Source organism: Aythya fuligula, chromosome 29 (assembly GCF_009819795.1).
Source record: "Aythya fuligula isolate bAytFul2 chromosome 29, bAytFul2.pri, whole genome shotgun sequence".
NCBI lineage: Eukaryota > Metazoa > Chordata > Aves > Anseriformes > Anatidae > Aythya > Aythya fuligula.
The window spans coordinates 267278-286706 of NC_045587.1; the positions used below are offsets into that span (position 1 = coordinate 267278).

A 19429-nucleotide genomic window follows, 5' to 3' on the forward strand; every position below is an offset into this window, starting at 1 on the left:
CCCCGTCTGAACACATGGGCAGACGCAGACAGGCTTGCCATGGGTGAGAGATGCTGGCAGAACGGGCTCGCACCACGCTCCCACAAAATGAAAGCACATTTTGGGGCAGTCCTGAGATTCCACCAGACCAGGAGCTGTGCCAGGAGCTGTATCCTCCCCGGGTGCTTCCCCAGCCCCTCCAAGCCATTTGCACGTCCTTCCCAAGTGAACTCTGCTATTTTACTGCTCTTCATTCCATGAGCAGGCATCACATCTGGCATTTGTTGGCCAAATCTATAAAGCAGGCACAAAAATGGGGTTACCCGTGTACCCTGCCACACACACAGACATATTTCAGGCTCCCTAAAAAGCACTCCTAGAGAAGATGAAGAATAGGCTGCCTACAAGGAGGTTCAAAAATAATATATATATATATCAATCATAATTTACAGGCTGTGCAAAGAAAGGGGCAGTGGAAGGGTTAAAATAAAAGCATGAGCTGGAAATGAAAGAATGCAGTCAAGCAATGTACAGCTGGCATCCATACAGACCTAGCCCAAGCTATTCAATCAGAAAGAGAGCCGATTACCACAAGGGCTGCAAAAACTTGTCAGGATTATTCAGAATCAATTAGGTGCCTGTTAACCACAAGCTCCTCAAGGGCTTTCATTCTCCTCGAGGCTGAGCAGAGGCATAAAACTGGGCAGGTCTGAAGCGAGGGAGAGAAACTCAAGCCAGCAGGTCAGGTTCTTGCTGATGCAGCCGAGCACAGGGAAGCAGCACGATGCTCAGCTCACGGTGCCACTGCCATCGGTCACCATCCAGCTCGGGATGAGCCAAGGGGTCAAGGGCTTGGGAGCAGAAATTCCACGTGACGCATGGCATCACGGGGAGAAAGGAGACACACATTTTCCTACAAACCCCAGAGGGATTCACTCTGGCCGCAGCCCCCAGACAAACCAGATTCCTTGGTGGGATAACGCAGGACCCCACACGCTCCAGCCCAGGCTGAAGATGCTTCAAAGAGCAAAAATACTGTGTCTGGAAGAGGAAAAACCCTCAGCAAAGAAAAACAGATGCCACTGCCTACCACAACAGCCTCCCTCTAAATTAAAAGCAGCAGGGAAGGAAAGCCAAGCTCCCCCCCGGCACCCTGTTGTCTACCAGGGCCATTCCCATTCCCGAGCTCCCAGGGTATCTTGGTCTTCCCTCACTGTCCAGCCCCAGATAAAATCCAGCACCAACAGGGACTGCTTTCACGGGGCTCTGGGAAACCAGCATCCCTTTTCCCAGCCAGGAAAATAAGCTGGGAGAGCCATGAGCTGCAAGGCTTGAACCATCTCATCTCTGCCATGGAGAATGCAGAAGCAACTGCCCAGCTGAGAACAACAAAATCAAAGTCCTTCAGCATCCTTCTCCATCAGAAAAGCTGATCCAAGCTTCGTTCCTTGCTTTCCTGCTGATGCTGGAAGCTCTTAAACATACCAGAGTCCTACCAGGGTCATTTTCTCTAGGTCACCTTCCTTTCCCAATCTCATAGACATATTAGGGGGGAAAATACAGGCGAGAGCCACAAGTGCTCAAGCACAGCATCACTGCAGCCATCCGGTGTCCTCAGCATTAGGCCACGCAAGGTGGCTATTTGTCTGCACACATGCACCCTTAATACTCCATAACAACAATAAAAGTACATCTGTCAAGGCCACACCCTGTCAAATCCACAGGGGATTTCACAGGGATTAAAACAACTTTGCTGAACACTCAATCACATCAAAAACAAGGTAAAGAAAGCCTGATGAGATAATTAAGGGGTCTGCTGCAACAACATACACAACTGCAAATGAGTTTTCCCCACTCCCAAGAGGGAATATGCCCCACTGGCAATGAATGCTCTGCCATAAACTTCAAAAAGACATAGAAAAACAGGAATTTACTCCAGGCTTTCAAGGCTACTGAATTATCCACAGATTATTAATGTGAAATCCTGCCACCAGGTCCAGTCCCAGGATGGGAGACTAACAGGCATGCATGAAAAGTGCTTTGAAAGGATAAAAGAAAAAAATCCACTTGTGCCTGAGGGGTTTTCCCTACTGTTGTCACCCATCCTGCCAGCATCCCAGGCACAGGGTGGGCATCCCCAAGCTTCACCTCCACAAGAGGCAGAAATTTGCTCTTAATAGCCAGCTCCCCTTGGCTAGCTCATACCTTCCTGCTTGCCCCCACTCCTTCAGCTGTAATAGCCCTTCTCCTTTCCCAAGCTGTTCTCAAAGAGTAGCAAAATCTTCCCCTTACAACACAATTTCAGGAGCTGAACAAGACAAAGCCATCTGGGGTGGGATGTTCTCCCCCACCAGTACTCTCTAGCCCAGGCTTTGATATCCAACACTGGTGACACAGCTAATAATAATAATATTATTTAAAAAAAAAAAAAAAAAAAAAAAAGCTCTCCATCATCCACTTTCTTCCATCAGTTTTCCATTGCCTGGAAGGAAATCCCTGCTAGCTGAGCTGTCATTCCTGAACACAGGCATCCCACCTGCTGGGTGAAATGTGTTAAATTAAGCCCTGGTGAGGAGTCCAGCAAGAAGGGCACTGAGCACAGGTGGAAATAAGGTGACTACAGAGCTCTCTGGTCACTGCCCACTTCTGTGAAAAGATCCTTAACCCCAGAGCATCCTCATTTTATGTGCAGCCACTCTATTAATGAGCTCCATTTGTCTTCATCAGGCTTTTCTTCCGTTTTTGCTAAAGCCAAGCAGGTCAATGAATTGACTCAGCTGTTCAGGAGGGATGTGGGGTCATTACTACTTTGATGGGCATCCCACAAAAATGGGTTTATGTTTTGCAATTGCCAATATTTCTTTCCTTGTTTGCCTGCCATACAGGAATCCTGTTTTCTTCCCAAAGATTCTGCTCCCAGAATAATCCCAAGATAATCGACTGTCAGTCGCCACTCTCCATTTGGCTTATTCACAGGCCAGATGGGTGAATTAAGTGGCAAATGAGTGGGGACAATTATCCCTTGGCTTTTAAGCTCAGCAGTACCAGGGTGATCCCCTCTCACACTCCCAAAGGTATTGGGTGAGGTTTTATATTCACCACCCTTGAAGGTGGGAGTCTTGGAACAGTCTGAGGTACTTATATTAACCGCAGAGGGAGACCAAATTTCCATTCTCTTCCTTTCAAGCTGACCACTCCTTCCCTTTCAGGACATGGGGTTAAGACAACAAAAACTGCATTGGGGTTGCTTGGGAGAGCTGGACTCCACACCTCGAAAGGGCATTTCAGTTAGAGCAGCCTCAAAACGCAGTGGTGGGCAGTAGCTGCATGTCATCTGGGGGCCATTATCCGATCAAGCTGCTCAGTTGCCTGCAATTGTTTGCCCATGCCAAGGGGCTAAGACAGTGCCAGGATCTGGGTGCTTGGAGAAACCTTGCCCTATTTTTTTTTTTTTTTTAAACGCCTCCAGAGCTGGTGTGTGATTTCATTGAATTATGGGGAACAGTGGTGAGGTTAAAAAATAAACGGAAACAAAATCTGTGATACCCAGAAACCACGTCAGAGAGTAACAACAACACGCGCACATACACCAACCAACCAAATAGATAAACATAAAGATGAGGCACTCCCTGGGATTAAATCGTTCAGCTGTTCAGGAGTGCATTTCACTCATCACTCCCAGAAGAACATGTTCTTACCACCATCATGTGCATTAAATGCTTTTAAACGAAAGCAATTGCACAAGTATGCCCTTGCTGGGAGTGGGGGAAGAGAACAGGTTTGGGTGATGTGTGGAGTGACACCTTCATGCCACTGTGCAGTTTCTTCTTTAAAATATCATGAAGGTACTTTATATAACACAATCCAGGGGTGTGCACAGGATTTAATTATTTATTTAAATTCTTACGAGCCCACACAACAAACAATCCATGCCATCGTGGTGATGCAGCAGCCTGACACCCAGGACCCAAGCAATTAGCAGGGAGACGAGATGTAGAAAAAGGGAAGTTTTGATGGCTTTGCTGCATCTCAGATGGGCACTGTTGATTGCTTCTGTATTTGCACAGTCTTATACCAGGCTGTCCTCGTCCATGACCAGGGCTCCTGCGCTCTGCAGCGACCTATATTAGAATATTTGCAGTCTTGGTGTGTGTTCTTTGCATGGGCTTTCCACAGTTGCTGGTGTATGACAATGATTCCCCCAGCAAGACCCGACTCCTCCTGGATTTGCACTGCAGCAAATTTACAAGCTCCATCGGACCAACAAAAGAAACGCTGAGCTCCCCAGACAGCTCAGTCCCACCCGGGAGGAGAGCAATGCTTTCCACATGCTGGACTTCTCCAGCTATGTCCTGGAGGAGCTGCCAATGCTCCTCTCCAGTTTATATGCTTCAAGGATCTGACACCCCAGATCCCATTCACTACTCCCTTTACCTGGCTGTACAACGAGGATCACGGCACTGACCTTGGTTCTCAGATGACAGATGCTGTTTTCACAAGCCAAGCACTCTTTTCCTTCCCCATCAATCCCATCGGGTTGTTAGAGGGATTTTACAGTGACCAGTTTACATCTGTGTGCTGTTCACTCACCTGGCGACACACCAGCCGAGCAGTCCCGCAGGAAAGATGCTGAGATAACAGCCTCTTCTCAGAGGTTGTGCTGCCAGACACACTCCCGCTTCCCTGCCAGCAGAGATCAGGAGATAGCAGCCAAAATGTCCTGCAGCACAGGTAAGCAGTCAGAAACAATGGTTTCTCCCTCTCCCCACTTCTGTATGTTATAGATCTCATTAACATGTTGTTAGTGAAATGAAAATGATTTTTCCCTGCAGATCACACGAGGAAAAAATTAAATCCCTGCCTAGGTGGCATACAGAGATCAGATCATGCTGGGATGGAAGGCTTCATGGCCTTCACGGATGTCAGGGTTTTATAAGGGCATCAGAGGAGTGCACTGATCCTGAGGTGATCCATACCCAGCTCCACCAGCACCAGAGTCTCACCATCTACCTGGACTAAGGCCCTGGGCAAGCATTCAGGACTGAACTTGCAAGGCCTTCAGATGGGCCTCGAATATATAGAAAATAAAATGAAGCCTTTTCCTAACACCAGGCCCAGTTCCTGGCCCACACTCAAGCTCAATTCATTGAAGTCAGCGAAGGAAATCAGGGCTGCATTAATCCCTCTGCTTCAATTAAAACAAGAACAATAAACACTGCGAGAGCCAGCAGAAGTTTTGCATGAATAGGGATTTAGGATTTGGCATAAAATACCGGAAAAGGTGTTGATTTTCCTCCATTTTGCTCCTCTGGGTGAAGGTCCTTTTGAGGCAATATGACAGCGGGAGAATATAACTTTTCCTGATGGTCACCTCTCTTTGGGGAATGCAGACTTTATCTTCTGCTCTGCCTGATTTCCAGCCAAGAGTGGGGAAGAGGTAAGGCTCCCCTGGTTCTTTTGGATCAAAAAATGTTTCCTCCTTTGGCTTCTCCTAGTGAGCAATTAAAGGTTGCATATTCAGTCTTATACCTCAATTCTTGGAAAGAAAACATCTATTTCCACCACCAGCAGAACTCATCATACCTGGGTTTCTAGAAAGTTTCCTCAGGATGTGGTCTGGCTGTGGATTCTCCAATGTCTAATAAGCAGGACATTTCCTACCACGTGAAGCACGGGTGGGGGTTCATTCGTTGGAGAGGAGGGGGAGTTGTCTGCAGTCACTTTCCACCTGTAGAAAAGAACAAAAAAAGGAGCTTCAAGCAAGGGCTGGGCAGCACATGTACCTCCTGCAACAGATCACATCCGAGCAGGAAAACTCACACAATTATTTATGTAATAAATCTTTTATTCACTGTGGCTTGGAGGTATTTTAGATGGAATGGAGATACCTTAAAGATGTTTATACTTTCCTGAAAGCCAGGGAAGCAGAGATATCTGAGCCATCTAAGTCACTCAAGTACGTTGTTGTGCAAGCACAGCTCCCTTGCTTGCAAAATATTCTTCAAAAACATGTTACCAAGCCATTTTCTGCCATCGGGAGGAAGCAGAGCATTATCACCCCTCCACAGACGCCAACATGTTCTTAATGAACATTCACGTTTGGTCCCAGGGGAGGGCTGATAGTGCTATTACACGCCATGGGCTGTGGATTAAATGGCAGAATAACACACGTTCCCATCTCACCTGGCTTCACTACAGACCTGCAGAGCTCTTCGCTGCTCCCAAAGCTGCAGCACACTTTATGGTAACATGGCTTTGCTCCACACACCAACACCAGAAGCTCCAGAAACCCTTCCTAGATACCTGCAGAGCTTCAGCAGACCCATATCAAGCTCTCCTTGTTCTTCCATCTCCCATGTTCTCTGCTTCACAGGCACAGGGCAGGAGCACGGCTGCGATACTGCACAGCCAGGCAGAAAGCCTTGGCTCTGCCCAACTCACTGCCTGGCAGCAGCAAAGCCTGGCATCGTGCCGCAGGCTCCCTCATTGCAAAACCAGAAGGATTACAGTCCCTTCAGTGCTAGAGGTCCCTGGAGGAAAGCTGAAACATGCTATTATTCTTTCTGGAAAGCAGCATCTTGCAGAGAAAGGTTGTTCGACCCTACAGCAAAGCCCACGACAGCAAAGCTCCCATGCAGCCTGTGCAGACAGCTCATGATGCAAGGTCAGCTCCCTCATCACGGTGTGTGACTGAAAGCCCCCGTCCATAGAACAAGCATCCCAAAACAGCAGGTAAACAAAAGCTGCAACAAACGCTCACATCACCAGCTAAAAGTAAGGACCATGAGGCTGCATCAGGTTTCTAAGGTGCTCAGAGCTAATCCTGCTTGCTTCTCTTTCCTTTTAATTAGGCTTCATTAAGCACTGATACATCACACCTAGCTCACCATGAACAACTATTAATCAAAGAGGGTATCAGCTCTGGTTAATTGTCCACATTAGTTATCTGTCATTCCCTATGCTGGTAACAGCCTGCACCTGCAATCAGTCCCTGAGCAATGCAAAGCTTGCAGACCTGTCCCACGCAGGGAGGAGCACGAGCCTACAGCCTGGATGTGACCATGTTTCTGTGGCTTACCAGCAACCCAAACGTATTTAGCCCCACAACCCGTTTTATGAGAGCTGCTTCATTGCTGGAAAACCGGAGCCTAGAGCAATGCCACGACATGCTGAAGTCACTTAGGAAGTTGCAGAGAAGGATTTTCAGAGGAAAAAGTTGAATCCAGGTCTTCCAGCCTCCAGACTCACCCACTGACTGGACTTGTTCTCCCCACAATTTCTCAATTCTTAAGAGCAATGTCCCCCTAAGTGTCTTTTTTTATTTCTTATTTTTAAGAGAGGACAAGTATTCGTGCCCACCTTCCGTGGAGAAAAAAAGCAGGCCTTCACATGCAATTTGAACAATACGGAATATTTTACATCAATCTTTCACATCAGTTCGGTGGCACTTGCACAGTTCCTCTGGAGGGGAAAAATATTTAGTTTGTCGTACAGCGGAAGCGTTTTTCAGAGCCAAATATGAGATGAAACAGTCCTTTTATCTCCAGCTCTACCCTGGGGGAACACTCCTCCCAGCTTTCTGCACTTCAGAATGACTATGGAGTCTGCTAGCAAGAGGGGAAAAAAGGAAAAGAAAAGGCTATTTTTGCCAACAACCCCCATGACATCAGGAGCAGAATGCCTTACGGTTATCACCAGTGGACAAATGGGTCCTAAGCAATAGAAGTAAAATGGAATTGTTGGGTAACTGGTTTGATGGGAAGGGACCATGCTCCAGAGAAGAAAAATTCCTCTTTTGGAGATTAATGCCAGGAAGTAAAAAGACATTTCTAAGAGCTGAGTTGGCCCAATCCCCATAATTAGAGCACAGCCGGTACTCCAGCTGTGCGTGTCATTTTTTTTCACACTAGAATTTCTTTCCTGACAGTCATTTCTTGGGGCTGGTTCCCATTTTTCTGGTTAGGAAAGCTGTGCCTGGGCTATAAAATTGTGGTTCTCTGAGTTGTAGTAAGCCACTTGGAGCTTGGTGCCTCTGAGGGCTTCTTATGAATCCAGTTTTGCCTGGTTGTTTAATCATTGCCTGCATTTGCCTTTTTGGCACAAGTCGACCCTCTCCACGCTGTGGGCACTCGCAGCAGGCTTTGTGCCATTGACAGAGCCAGGCGTGATGGGGTGGTTGGGGCTGTTCACCCATGCATCGGTCGAGACCATGAGGTGTATCGCACAAAGTTTACAGATGGGTAATCAGGAACAACCAGACCTGAGTTAAAAGCACCAAAAATTAGCCATTGGCCATAAACAAACATAGTAATGGAAACTGAAAAGAGGATAGGAAGGAGACAACAGCAGCCTGTGAGATGGCCAGCACTGGAATGAGATTTCCACCAAGGCTGGGGTGGATGATCCTGGGCTCCCAGCTCAGCTCCACCTCTCTCTCTACAGCCTCCTTCCTTGCCTTCTCTGCCCCCTGTGCTGCAGGTGATAGGACTGGGGGGGGGGGGGGGAAGAGGGAGCAGCACTTCATGGCATTGCTCGAGGCTGATTTATGACTTCCCGAGGATGGCGAACGCTGCATTCCCCAGCTTTAATAGAGGGGGCAGAGTCTGAAGTTCCCTCAGCTGGAACACAAGTGAAGAAAAGCGTCAGGTTTCCTATGCCCACGATCCCACCTCCTTCAGCAGGTGACCCTTCGGCATCCTGCATCCATATATAAACGTCTTGTCCCCCCGCCATCCTCTCTGGACACAGAAGTGACAGTGGCGATTGCCTGAGGACACCGCAGGCAGGATCAGTCCTTGCAGCCTCCAGCAACGGCCTCTCCATGATGTGGGAACTCCGATCCGTAGCCTTCACCCGGGCTGTCCTTGCAGAATTTTTGGCGACCTTGGTCTTCATCCTCTTTGGTCTGGGCTCTGCTCTGAACTGGCCCTCAGCTTCCTCCCCGAGCATCCTCCAAATCGCGCTGGCTTTTGGCTTGGCCATCAGCACACTGGTCCAAGCCTTGGGGCACATCAGCGGAGCCCACATCAACCCAGCGGTGACGGTGGCTTGCCTCATCGGCTCCCATGTCTCCTTCCTCCGTGCAGTCTTCTACGTGGTGGCCCAGCTCCTGGGGGCTGTCGTGGGGGCTGCCATCCTACACGAGATCACACCAGCAGACTCCCAGGAAGGCTTAGCCATCAACAAGGTAAGAGCACAGGCTGCGGACAGGCTTGGAAAGGAGCAGAAAAGTTTGGGCAGGAGGTCAGGGACGGCTGAGGGATGAAAAGAAAGGCTTTGTGACCAGCAAGGACATTTAGTGACTGTTGGATGGGAAGCCAGCATCAGCTGGCATGGGGGCAGACATATCTCCTGCAGAAACGCCCGTGCCAGGAGCAGCATCGCCCAAAACCAAGGCAGGCGGTGAGGAGGAGGAAGGCAGCGTGTTCAGGAGACAGCACACGGAAATCCCTTTTCTCGCAGCAGTCAGCTAGCAGCAGAGAGGCAGACCCAGCTTCACTGCCAAAGAGATTAAGAGGGTTGAAAAGGGATTGGGGATTAGTCTGAACAAGAATATTTAGATTGATAATAGCTTAGGTTTAATAAACCCAACAAAGCAAGTAAGAGTTTTAAGAGAGACTTTCAAAACATCCAGCTCTGCTGTTTTAGAGCTTAAGTCACCTGAAAGAGGAATAGGATTTTAATTTTTTCCCCTGTGGGCTGTTCATCTTGTAGCTGCCTGCACAAATTATCCTTAAAAAAAAAAAAAAAAAAAAAAAAGGAATATCAGAGAGAGATCCAGCTCTGGATGTCGGCCAGGAGGACAATTGCTGCTTTCAGAGCGTCACCAAGCAAAGCACTCTTGGGATCAGCATTTGGGAGGATGCGTGGTGTCCAAAGCAGGGGTGACACAGGAAAAGAAAGGGCAGAGAAGTGCCAAGAGAAGTGCCAGTATGGGCTAAGGGAAGAGACAGCGAGAGGGGGCTGCAAACCATGTATCTGCCCAGCAGCACTGCCAATTCCATCCAGATCTGGATTAAAAACCTTCAAGGAATAATAAAGTGCCAGAAAGCAGAGATGGAGAAGAGGGTGTGCAACTAGGCACAGCTTCAGACCAAATCTGACAAATTCTTTCAGTCAAAAAAGAGTGGGAAGGAAAAAGGGATTTTTTTGTGTGACAAAACTTTTCTTTTTGACATTTCTGAAAAGTAATTCATACAATTTTCTAAAAGGCATCTTGTATTTTAAGCATGAGGAAAAGAAAAAGAAATCCTCAGGTCAAAGGAAGAGTGGAAAAATAATGCCAGAAAAGATGCCACAAAAACATTTCCTGCCATGTCAATCAAGTGTTACCATTGAGCTACTTCTCCTTAGGAAAATTTTCCTCCTCTTCATATTGATGCCAAAAATTTCACCTGTTTCCTATGTCCCTGTTGGTTCCCCCTCCAAATTTCCAACCCAGTCACCAAACTTGCCTATCCCTGAGATGTTTCTCCTCCCCTTCCAGCTGCATAACGAGACAACGACGGGGCAGGCAGTGACCGTTGAGCTCTTCCTCACCTTCCAGCTGGTCCTGTGCATCTTTGCTTCCACTGATGAGCGCCGGGAGGACAACCTGGGATCCCCCGCCCTGTCCATTGGCCTTTCCGTCACTGTTGGACATCTCCTTGGGGTGGGTAGAATGGGTCAAAACACAACATTTTGAGGGTTGTCTTTGCCTTTGTGCCCAAAGCTTGCTTGGCTGCATGTCCTGTGGTTGTCAGTGGATTTGTAACTGATGCTGTGACCGTGATTTTACATTATTGGATGTGAAAAAAGCATAACCTGCCGGGCTCTGCTGCTCCTCACGTCCCTTCAGGAGCTCCATGGGGTCTTCTATCCTGAAGGGAATGTAGTAGCAACTGAGACTCTCAAGACCATGATAAACATGGACAGGGAAATATGCAGGGTGAGCAGCCAGGGAAATCCCTCCCAGAGGACTTTTGCTGGGAACATCAGCCCCCAACACACCCAGCTTCTCAACACATGGATTAAAGCAGATCCTTACTGATCTGCAAGCCCATGTGCCTATGGGATATTCTTCCTGCAATCCGCAGTGGCAAGAAGTAGCAATTTGCTCCAGGAATAGAAACAGCAGGAACTTGTCCTCACAGTCCCTGTCACACTGCAGGGCACGTTGCCCAGCCACAGCTGAGCTGCACCATGCACGGGACACATATGCTCGCGCAGAAGGTGCACAAATACAACTCACACGTGTTGACTCAGGCGCTGGAAGCTGGTAGCATCACTTTTCCTGGAACAGGGCAGGCTGGGATGTGAAGCATCAACTTGGTGGATGAATCACGCTAATAACACACTGGGATATTTTAAAATAATGCGGTAAAAGAGCTTAAAGCTAACAATAAGCTTGGTGTTTCTCGGCAGATCCGTTACACCGGCTGCTCCATGAATCCAGCCAGATCTTTCGCCCCTGCTGTGATAGTTGGAGACTTCAGTGACCACTGGGTAAGAAGTTGGGTCTCTGCGTTGGTTTGGTGAGAACGGCCCCCCCGCATTACCAATATTCCCAGAGAACCAAAAAGCCGGCCATATTTGTGGCACTTCAGCACCAGCTGAAGGGGAGACATAGAAATTTGGAGAAAGAGGTGGGGCTGTTGGATGCTTAATTAGCTTATCTAAGCAGGGTGAGTTGCGACAGCAAAAAGGGTGTGTGGTTTGTTGACCATGACTTAGCACAAGAAGTAAAACCAGTAGAGAGTGGAGCTCTTCTTGACATCCTGGAAACCTTTCCTGGTTGCAGATGGATCTGGGCATGCCTTTTCTACCAGTTCTTTCAGGGATGCTCCCAGGAATTTCCATCTGCAAAGAGCACACTCAAAGCTGGATCTGTAGTGGTTTAGATCAGTGGTGTAGGAAGACATTTGCTCACCCAATTCTTCTATTTCTCTTTTCACCAGGTCTTCTGGGTGGGCCCTCTGATCGGGGCAGCAGCAGCTTCCATCGTCTATAATTACATCCTCTTCCCACAGTCCAAAACCTTCTCGGAGAGACTTGCCATCTTCAAGGGTTTGGAGCCAGAGGAGGACTGGGCAGAGCGCGAGGTCCGCCGGCGGCAGTCGGTGGAGCTGCACTCACCGCAGACCCTGCCAAGGGGGATGTCAGAGAAGGTGTAGCCGAACCCCCCCAGGCCAAGAGAGGAGCTGGAGAAAAATCTGACATCCATTTTGGAGACAGCACCCACTCAGCTGGGCGTTTCACCTCTCCCCTCTCTCCCTTTTCTTTTTGCTGGGGGGGGAAAACCCATCTCCTGGGGAGACCTCCCATCACCCAGCTCTCTCTCTGCCTGGTGGTTTTCTAACCCCGGGGGAAAGCACCATTAAACCAACACAACCAGTGTAGCAACAGGAATAAGCACACCAGGGTGTGCTCCTTCTGGCTGGCTCCTTCCATGTCCCCCTGCAGGAGGTGGTGTTCAGCGGAGCTCGCTGCCCTTCACGAAGAGCTCGGAGGTGCTGCGGAGAGTTGTTATTACAGGCACCTCCTGGGTGTGGAGGTTGCCACCCGATGCCTCACTGCTGTAGAAGTCAAAAAAAAAAAAAAAAAGAAGCCAAAAAGGCTGCTGTAGAAGTGCAGCATTGGTTCAGCACTGGTTTAACCCACTGTCTGCCACAGCAAAAATATTGATTCTGGTCCTCCACGTTGGTCCTTCAATGAGAAAGGAGCACTTGAATACTATTTCAAAAATATTTTTGAAAATCAATTTTTAATCTGTTCCTAGACTGAGCAATGTGAATTAAAATCATGTTACCGTTCAAACAGAGTGTAAAATTGTATTTAAATTACCAAATATTCACTTTTAAAATTAGTCCATATTTTTGTTTCTTTTCAAAGGAAAATATATATATATATATGTCAAGAAAACCCAAAGAAAATTATCCAGAATTTATCTTGCCTACAAGCTGCTAAAGACAACATCATGCTGCTGATTCAATTTATATCTTTTTTACAATGTTCAAGTTAATTACATGCTTCTTCTCCTTCGGATCTAAACATTGTATTTATTATCTACCATGACAAAGTTTAAGACTCATATAAACTGCAAAGAGCCCTACAATGAGTATTAATGTCTAATAAATTACTGTACTCTTTCAAATAAAGTTCTTTAAATTCACTTCTATTCACTGAATTAATACATGTGAATCAAACGATGACACCTTTATGATCATATATATATACAGTCATATAACGTATATGGTCATATACTATGTATATATATGGTCATATACATACAGCCCATCTTCAAGCCAGCAACTTATTGATTTGCAAAAATGACAGTAAAATAAACAAATAAACAAAAACAAACAAACAAGACCCCTCAGATTACAGTTTAAAAACAAAAAAAACACCTTGGCTTTAAAGTATGGACCCACAATACAAAGATCATCCCTCCTTTATCATCCTCCAGATGCTCCAATTTCTGGCCTGGCCAGATTCTGGCCTCAGCACACCAGCACGAACACAAAGCAATCTCCCTAAACCAGATTTTCAGATGGCTGAAGCAGTGTAAGTCCTCTCGAGTCAACCAGCTACGTGAATTTACCCTCTCCACAGTGCTGTCATTGACTTCAGTGACACTTCCAAAACTTGCACCGTCAGGAAACCAAGCCAGTCGTTCCAGATCTACACTGGTGCAAGTCAAATTAGAGAGCAGGATCAGCCACCCGGAGATCAGAGCTGCCACAGACCAACTGCAAACCTCACTGAATCGATAACACGTATATATAATAGACCTCAACAGGAATGCCTTGGCCCAGGATTGAAAACCACCCAGCCATGCCCATCCATCAATTCATGACTGTCCACAATGTGTATCCACAATACTTATTGCACCATAAATTAACCTTTATTGGCTTCATCATGGAGCTGTGATAAATAGTACGATTGTGAAGTCAAAATGTAAAGCACTGTACGAAGTGTCTTGGCCCAAGTTGCTACCTGTGTCCTGTTGTCCTCCTGTACAGGAGGATTGCAAAACCTGCCAACTGATTTTTCACTTTATGTAGAGGTGAAGAATTCAGAGGGCAACCTGAGACCATGCAAACCTCTGCTCCAAAGAACACTGAGACAGCCTGTCCCCAGAGTGCAGACCTCAAACCTTCCATCACACGGCTGCAAGCGGGGAATTTGGCGTCTTACCTAGGAGAAAATGGAAAGAAAATCAGCCTGGCTTGGATGATGCCAAACCCATCAGTATCTTAAAAACACGTTGCAAGTCCAGCCACTTGGCTCTCACAGCAAAATGTAAGACAGAAGAAAAAAGAAAAAAAAAGAAAAAAAAAAAAAAAAAAAAAAAGCCCAGCTTCAAAGCTCAGAGACCTGAACAGATTTTTTTGATGTGAATTTCTTGGACTGACCTTGTACAAATCCTTTGGATCCAAATCTTCAAGACCATGTGAGCACCCAGCTCCCATCCAGCACCAACCTCTCAATGGCATGACCTACCTAGGAGGCAGACACATCATTAATTTTATGGATCTATTTATATATGTAGAAATATATCCCGAGCATGATTTCCTGAAGGAGGTGCCGTGGAGGCTAAATCCATCCAAGACTGCAAGAGGGGAAATCGTGTTCGGGTGTAGTCCAGGAAAGGACCACAGACGTTTGCAGAAGGTTGGGAATAGGCGGCGCTCCATGGGGAGCTTTGGGGAAGCTAATCCCCAGCTAATTCCTACAGCTTCAAGGCTTGCAGCGAGCCCTGTTTCACAAAGCTCTGTTGATGGGTCTGGATACAAGACCAGAGGCTCTGCTTCAATTTTCAAATCAATTTTTCAGGAACATGATCAAATCAGACATTTCTTAAGAGACCACTCAATGCAAGAGTCTTTAGCTCCAAGTGCAGATGATGGTACCACCACAAGTCTCTTTAAATCCTAATCAGTGTAAACTATCTGTAACTTTTTAGGTTGAGAAATTTCGTCTGGGTCTTGGAGGCAGGACGGGGTGAAAAACTTGTTTTCCAGTTCACAGAGTTAACTAACCGCATATTGTCACCAGCATTTCATTTTGCAAGGTCCTAGGCTCTTGGAGCAATTATGCGAGAATTTCAGCTTTTGAGTTTCCAGATTACTCTCTATTATGTTATCTACTGCATTCATAGTTGCTTTGGAGCCTGGTCGTGCTTTCAGCTCCCCTCTGCACAGATGTAGCTCAACAGCCTCCACCCATTACACCCCCATTACACCCAACAATGCGACCCGGTGCCAACCCAGCACTCTCCAGCCAGCCCCGTGCCTCCCCATCCCAGCAACGTGTACACTACAGGATGGCATCCCGCCTGTCTCACATCCCCGTGCCCAGGCAGAGGTGACACTTCTTTCTTGCTATCAGCTCTCTCCCCAGACCATTTCAGTGTTTATTACCATGAATGTTCCTTGCAATCCTAAAAAGAGACAGCATGGGTGAAGACAATACTTTCACAGTAAACACATTTCAAGAAGAAAACCACCTCCCAAAGGCAGGTCTGTCTGAGCCCCGAGGATCCTGGTGAATGGCTGCTGGCCCATAAGAATTTAAAGTATTTACCTAGATGAGCAGAAATGCAACCTCTTAATGTCACTGATGCAGATGGCCTTGCTGGAAAGGGCTAGACCTGAAAATCAGGACACCAGAATTTCAAACCCAGCTTTCTCGCTGTGTGATCTTGTACAGATCTCTTTTCTAATCGGGCTTTGCTTTCCCTGATACACATTATTATCCCCATGTGTCAATTTAATGACGATTATGATGCAAATTAATTATTAAGGATGCTGGCATTTCCATTGCAGGCCAGCCCCAAAGCGTTTGCATCCACTTACTTGAATGCCTTAGAGACTGCCAAGTAATTTCTAAGTGAAGAGCAGAGCAATGTTGTTATTAAGCATTAACACTATTCAGCATTTAAATGGCATCATCCCTGTTTACAGACTCATGGGCTACAAGGTCAGCGACAAGCAAGGGCTGGATGGCAGCTTCAGGACTGGCTTTGCAAGCCAAAATGGCAGCTGCCACACAGTGGGATGGCAGCAAGGGACACGGGGACACCCTCAAGGCCAAACCTGGCCCCTAAACCCCATCCCCGATCCCACCTGCCTGCCCCAGCGAGTGCAAGAGGGTTTCCCAAACTGAATGCAGTTCAACATGGGAAAACAACCCAAAAGTTGCCACAGAGACACCTCCATGGCAAAGGTTCCCACAGCCAGCTGTGGTGGCTGGTTGCTTAGTCGACCTCATGGGCTTCTTGCTCCAAGGAGCTGGATCAGGTTACTGAGGGAAGCAAAAACCTCATTGCTCCGGGGTAGATGAGGGTGGAAGTACCATCTGCCTCAGGCCAGCAGAATAATCCCTCGCCTTTAAAGCAAGCACTAACAGATCATGGGTTAGATTAGAGAAATCCTTGAAAGCCCCATCTGAAACACCTGTGCAGAGACATCCCGGAGCACTAGAGAGTGGCAAGGCTTTACCCTAACCCCACCATGGCAAGCAGCAGCCCCAAGACCAGGATAAGGAAGGGAAAGTTTGCTGGCTCTTGCTCTACATTGAATTCCCAGTCCAGATCACTTTTTTTCTTGCTGAAAACTCCCAAAGCTCAGCCAGCAAGAAACACCCTTTCTTTTTAAACAAACTAAACCAAACTTTCTTCTCCAGCCATCCAACCACAACTAATTCCAAATTCCAGCAGGAGTTGTCTCTGGTTACTGTCTTGTGCCGGTTTTAAGGTTTTGGTTAAGGTACAGAGCCAGGTGAGAGGGCAAGACCAAGAATTGGACCAGTCTGGATATCGGCAGCATTTGTGATCTGAATTCATCCACCTGCAAGCCAATTCACCAGGTTTGAAGTCTGACACAGGGTTGAACTCATCAGAAATCTGGGCTGCAGTGGAAATGACAAATTAATAGCAGCGCTGTGCGGGCTCAGAAAATGCAATCAGCAAACTGGGGACGACAGGGACCAGCACACGTATTCAGTTAATAACACACACGCCTCCGTGGGTGAGGCAAAGCTGCAGGAGGGCCCCAGGCGAGGATGAGGCACTGGCTGCCTTCCTCCTGCCCAGACACCCTCAGCCAGTGGGGGGCTCAGGTCACTGTCCCCCTCCAAGAGAGCTGTCCCCAAAGTGCCACCAAGCCACGCAGCCGTGCAATGGGGTGGTAGAAGGGGGTGATTGGGGTTGCAGTGTTTGCTCGCTGATACCAGCAATGAAGAGGAAGAGGAGGAGGAGGAGAAGGAGGTGAAGGAAGAGGAAGAGGAGGAGGGAATGGCTGAAGCTCCTCACAGCGCCAAATCCTCCTGGTCTCCTTTCCTCCAAAAGCCTAGGGGAGAAGTAAGGTATGCATGACCTTACCACGTAGGTGTCCGTCTGTCAGCAGGGCCCTGCGCAATGCCTTCTTGCCCAATTCAATTATATTTGACACATCAAAGGCACTTCCAGCTCGCACAAGCTCCTTGGAGGACATGCAGCCGGTGAGAGGAGAAGGAGCCTTCCCACTGCTCAGCATAGTTAGACATCAGAGAAGCCAAGCAGGAATGCCCCAGAGAAGAAAGTCTAGCAAATTATCATGGGAAAATATGTTTTGGAAGACCTATAGTTAGAAAAACAACCTGCTTCTCCGTGGAAGTTTTTCCCCATCATTTTCAGCATTATTTGATTACATCCTCTAGTTGGGCCGGAGGACTTTCTCTCCGGACAGAGCCTGGCTAGGAGGTTATTATCCACAGCTGGGATCCCAGCAGAGTGTCTTTCGGCTCAACACTGCTGATGTTAAAGCCAGGCGTGTGGTGGAGGAGCCTGCAAATGCAGTCACCTTGGAAGAAAAGCCACGTTACGAAAGGGTTTGGAGGATGGGAGCAAGGCGCATCTAATCCAAAAGGAACTACAGGCAGGTTTGAAGGGAAGTAGCAAGCAATTACTCCGGCTGGAATCTGGCCAGGGTATCTTGAAAAACCAGCTTGCAAAACTTTCACCAAAACACGCCAACGGACCAGGTGTTTCTAGGATAACAGATCTGGTTTTTAACTCGGCAATCTCCCCAGGACCAGCAGAACCGGGAGAAAATGATCGTCAGGAATTACACTGTAATGAATCCTCGGTCCCTCGAGACTCTCTGGGTCTGTGTGCTGAGCTCAGGGCTTTGGGTACAGCTGGAGGAAAAGGACTCATGTATTTTTGGCTCTGGAGGAAGGAGTGCCCCTCTTCTTGCTCTGAAGGGGAATCCCTCCTAGCTTTTGACCTCAAATGCTACAGGAAATGTGCAAGTCTGACTGCACCCAGCAGAAGGCAGCAGTGAATACAATTTTTTAGCACTTGTTAAATTTTTAATTTTGGTTTAAATTTAAAGAGGTTTTTAAATGATTTTACCACTCTCCCACACAAAGAGATTTGCTCACTGAGCATTGGATCACGACTACTTCTGCAGAAGCACACGGCAGCTGTGGATAATCCTGGCCTGAGCTCACTGCATTAGGCACAGAGAATTGAGTTGCTTGAGAAAGGCGATATACAATCAGCCGAGCTGGAGTCCAGCAAGGAGAGCAGAGCTGGCACCCAAACCCATTTGAAACAAATATAAATCCTGGCACAAAACCGCAAAGGGATCAAGAATTCATTGTTAACTGTCACCAGAGCCTTTTCCACCCCAAAACCTCGGTGCCCAACAGTTCCCTGCCACAGAGCACTGAGAGCCTCCCACCTCCGCTCACTGCCAGCCAAGGATTTTCAGCCAGACAGATTTAGGATGGAGGCCAGCACCATGGGAACATGAAAGGAGACATGCAAACATGGCCTGTGCCCATGCAAAGTCTATGGCTTTGTGCTGGCATTCCCAAGAGCAAAATCCTTGACCTCATTGAGAAAGAGCTTGAAAAGCAAAAAGAAAGGGGCCTGAGACGTCAGAGGTAGGATGCACCCTCCCTGGCGATGGGCACGGAGCACCCCCAACACCGGCAAAACCCACACCCGATGCTTATCAAGCTCCAGAAGGAGCAGCAAAGCAGAAAGGCAGCAAAGGGGTTTGGAGCCAGGCTCGCCAGAGATTGCCCCCCTTTATCAGGGCCACCCCATCCCATTCAGCCTCCACCTGCACACTGCAAGGAAACCCAAGCTTGGCAAAGTGCCCCCTGAGCCCTGCCCAGCTCCCAGGAAGATCTCAAGCCACTTGTTTTTTGCCGTTGAGCTATCTTGATAGCCTGGGAGCAGCTCCAGGTGCTTAACTTTGTTTAACATTTTGACACCCCATCTAAATTGCCTGCCAAAGTTCAGAGCCCTGCCCCAGGAGAGCTCCTCCAGCCTGACACCAGCAATGAGACTTTCCAAGCAAAGCTCCAGTGCCCTCCACTCCGCAAGCAAATGGAGGACGGGAATAACAAGAACACCTCTGCTAACAAAACACCCAGCACCTGGTGGGAGGAAGGTAGTAAAAGGGAAACACCAAGG

At 47.8% G+C, this 19429-nt stretch overlaps 1 protein-coding gene across 1 annotated transcript; it reads left to right on the forward strand.

The window, feature by feature from the left end:
- Positions 1-8800: 8800 nt before the first annotated feature.
- AQP2 (aquaporin 2) lies at positions 8801-12131 on the forward strand. Its single transcript, XM_032204854.1, has 4 exons — positions 8801-9166; positions 10466-10630; positions 11383-11463; positions 11916-12131. Exons 1-4 carry the CDS (start codon positions 8801-8803, stop codon positions 12129-12131), a joined length of 828 nt encoding a protein of 275 aa, XP_032060745.1.
- Positions 12132-19429: the final 7298 nt, after the last annotated feature.

Coding starts and splice junctions, on each gene's coding strand:
- AQP2 (XM_032204854.1), top strand. CDS start 8,801: ATGATGTGGGAACTCCGATCCGTAGCCTTCACCCGGGCTGTCCTTGCA. Junction 9,167..10,465: donor AAGGCTTAGCCATCAACAAG/GTAAGAGCACAG, acceptor CTCCCCTTCCAG/CTGCATAACGAGACAACGAC. Junction 11,464..11,915: donor GAGACTTCAGTGACCACTGG/GTAAGAAGTTGG, acceptor TCTTTTCACCAG/GTCTTCTGGGTGGGCCCTCT.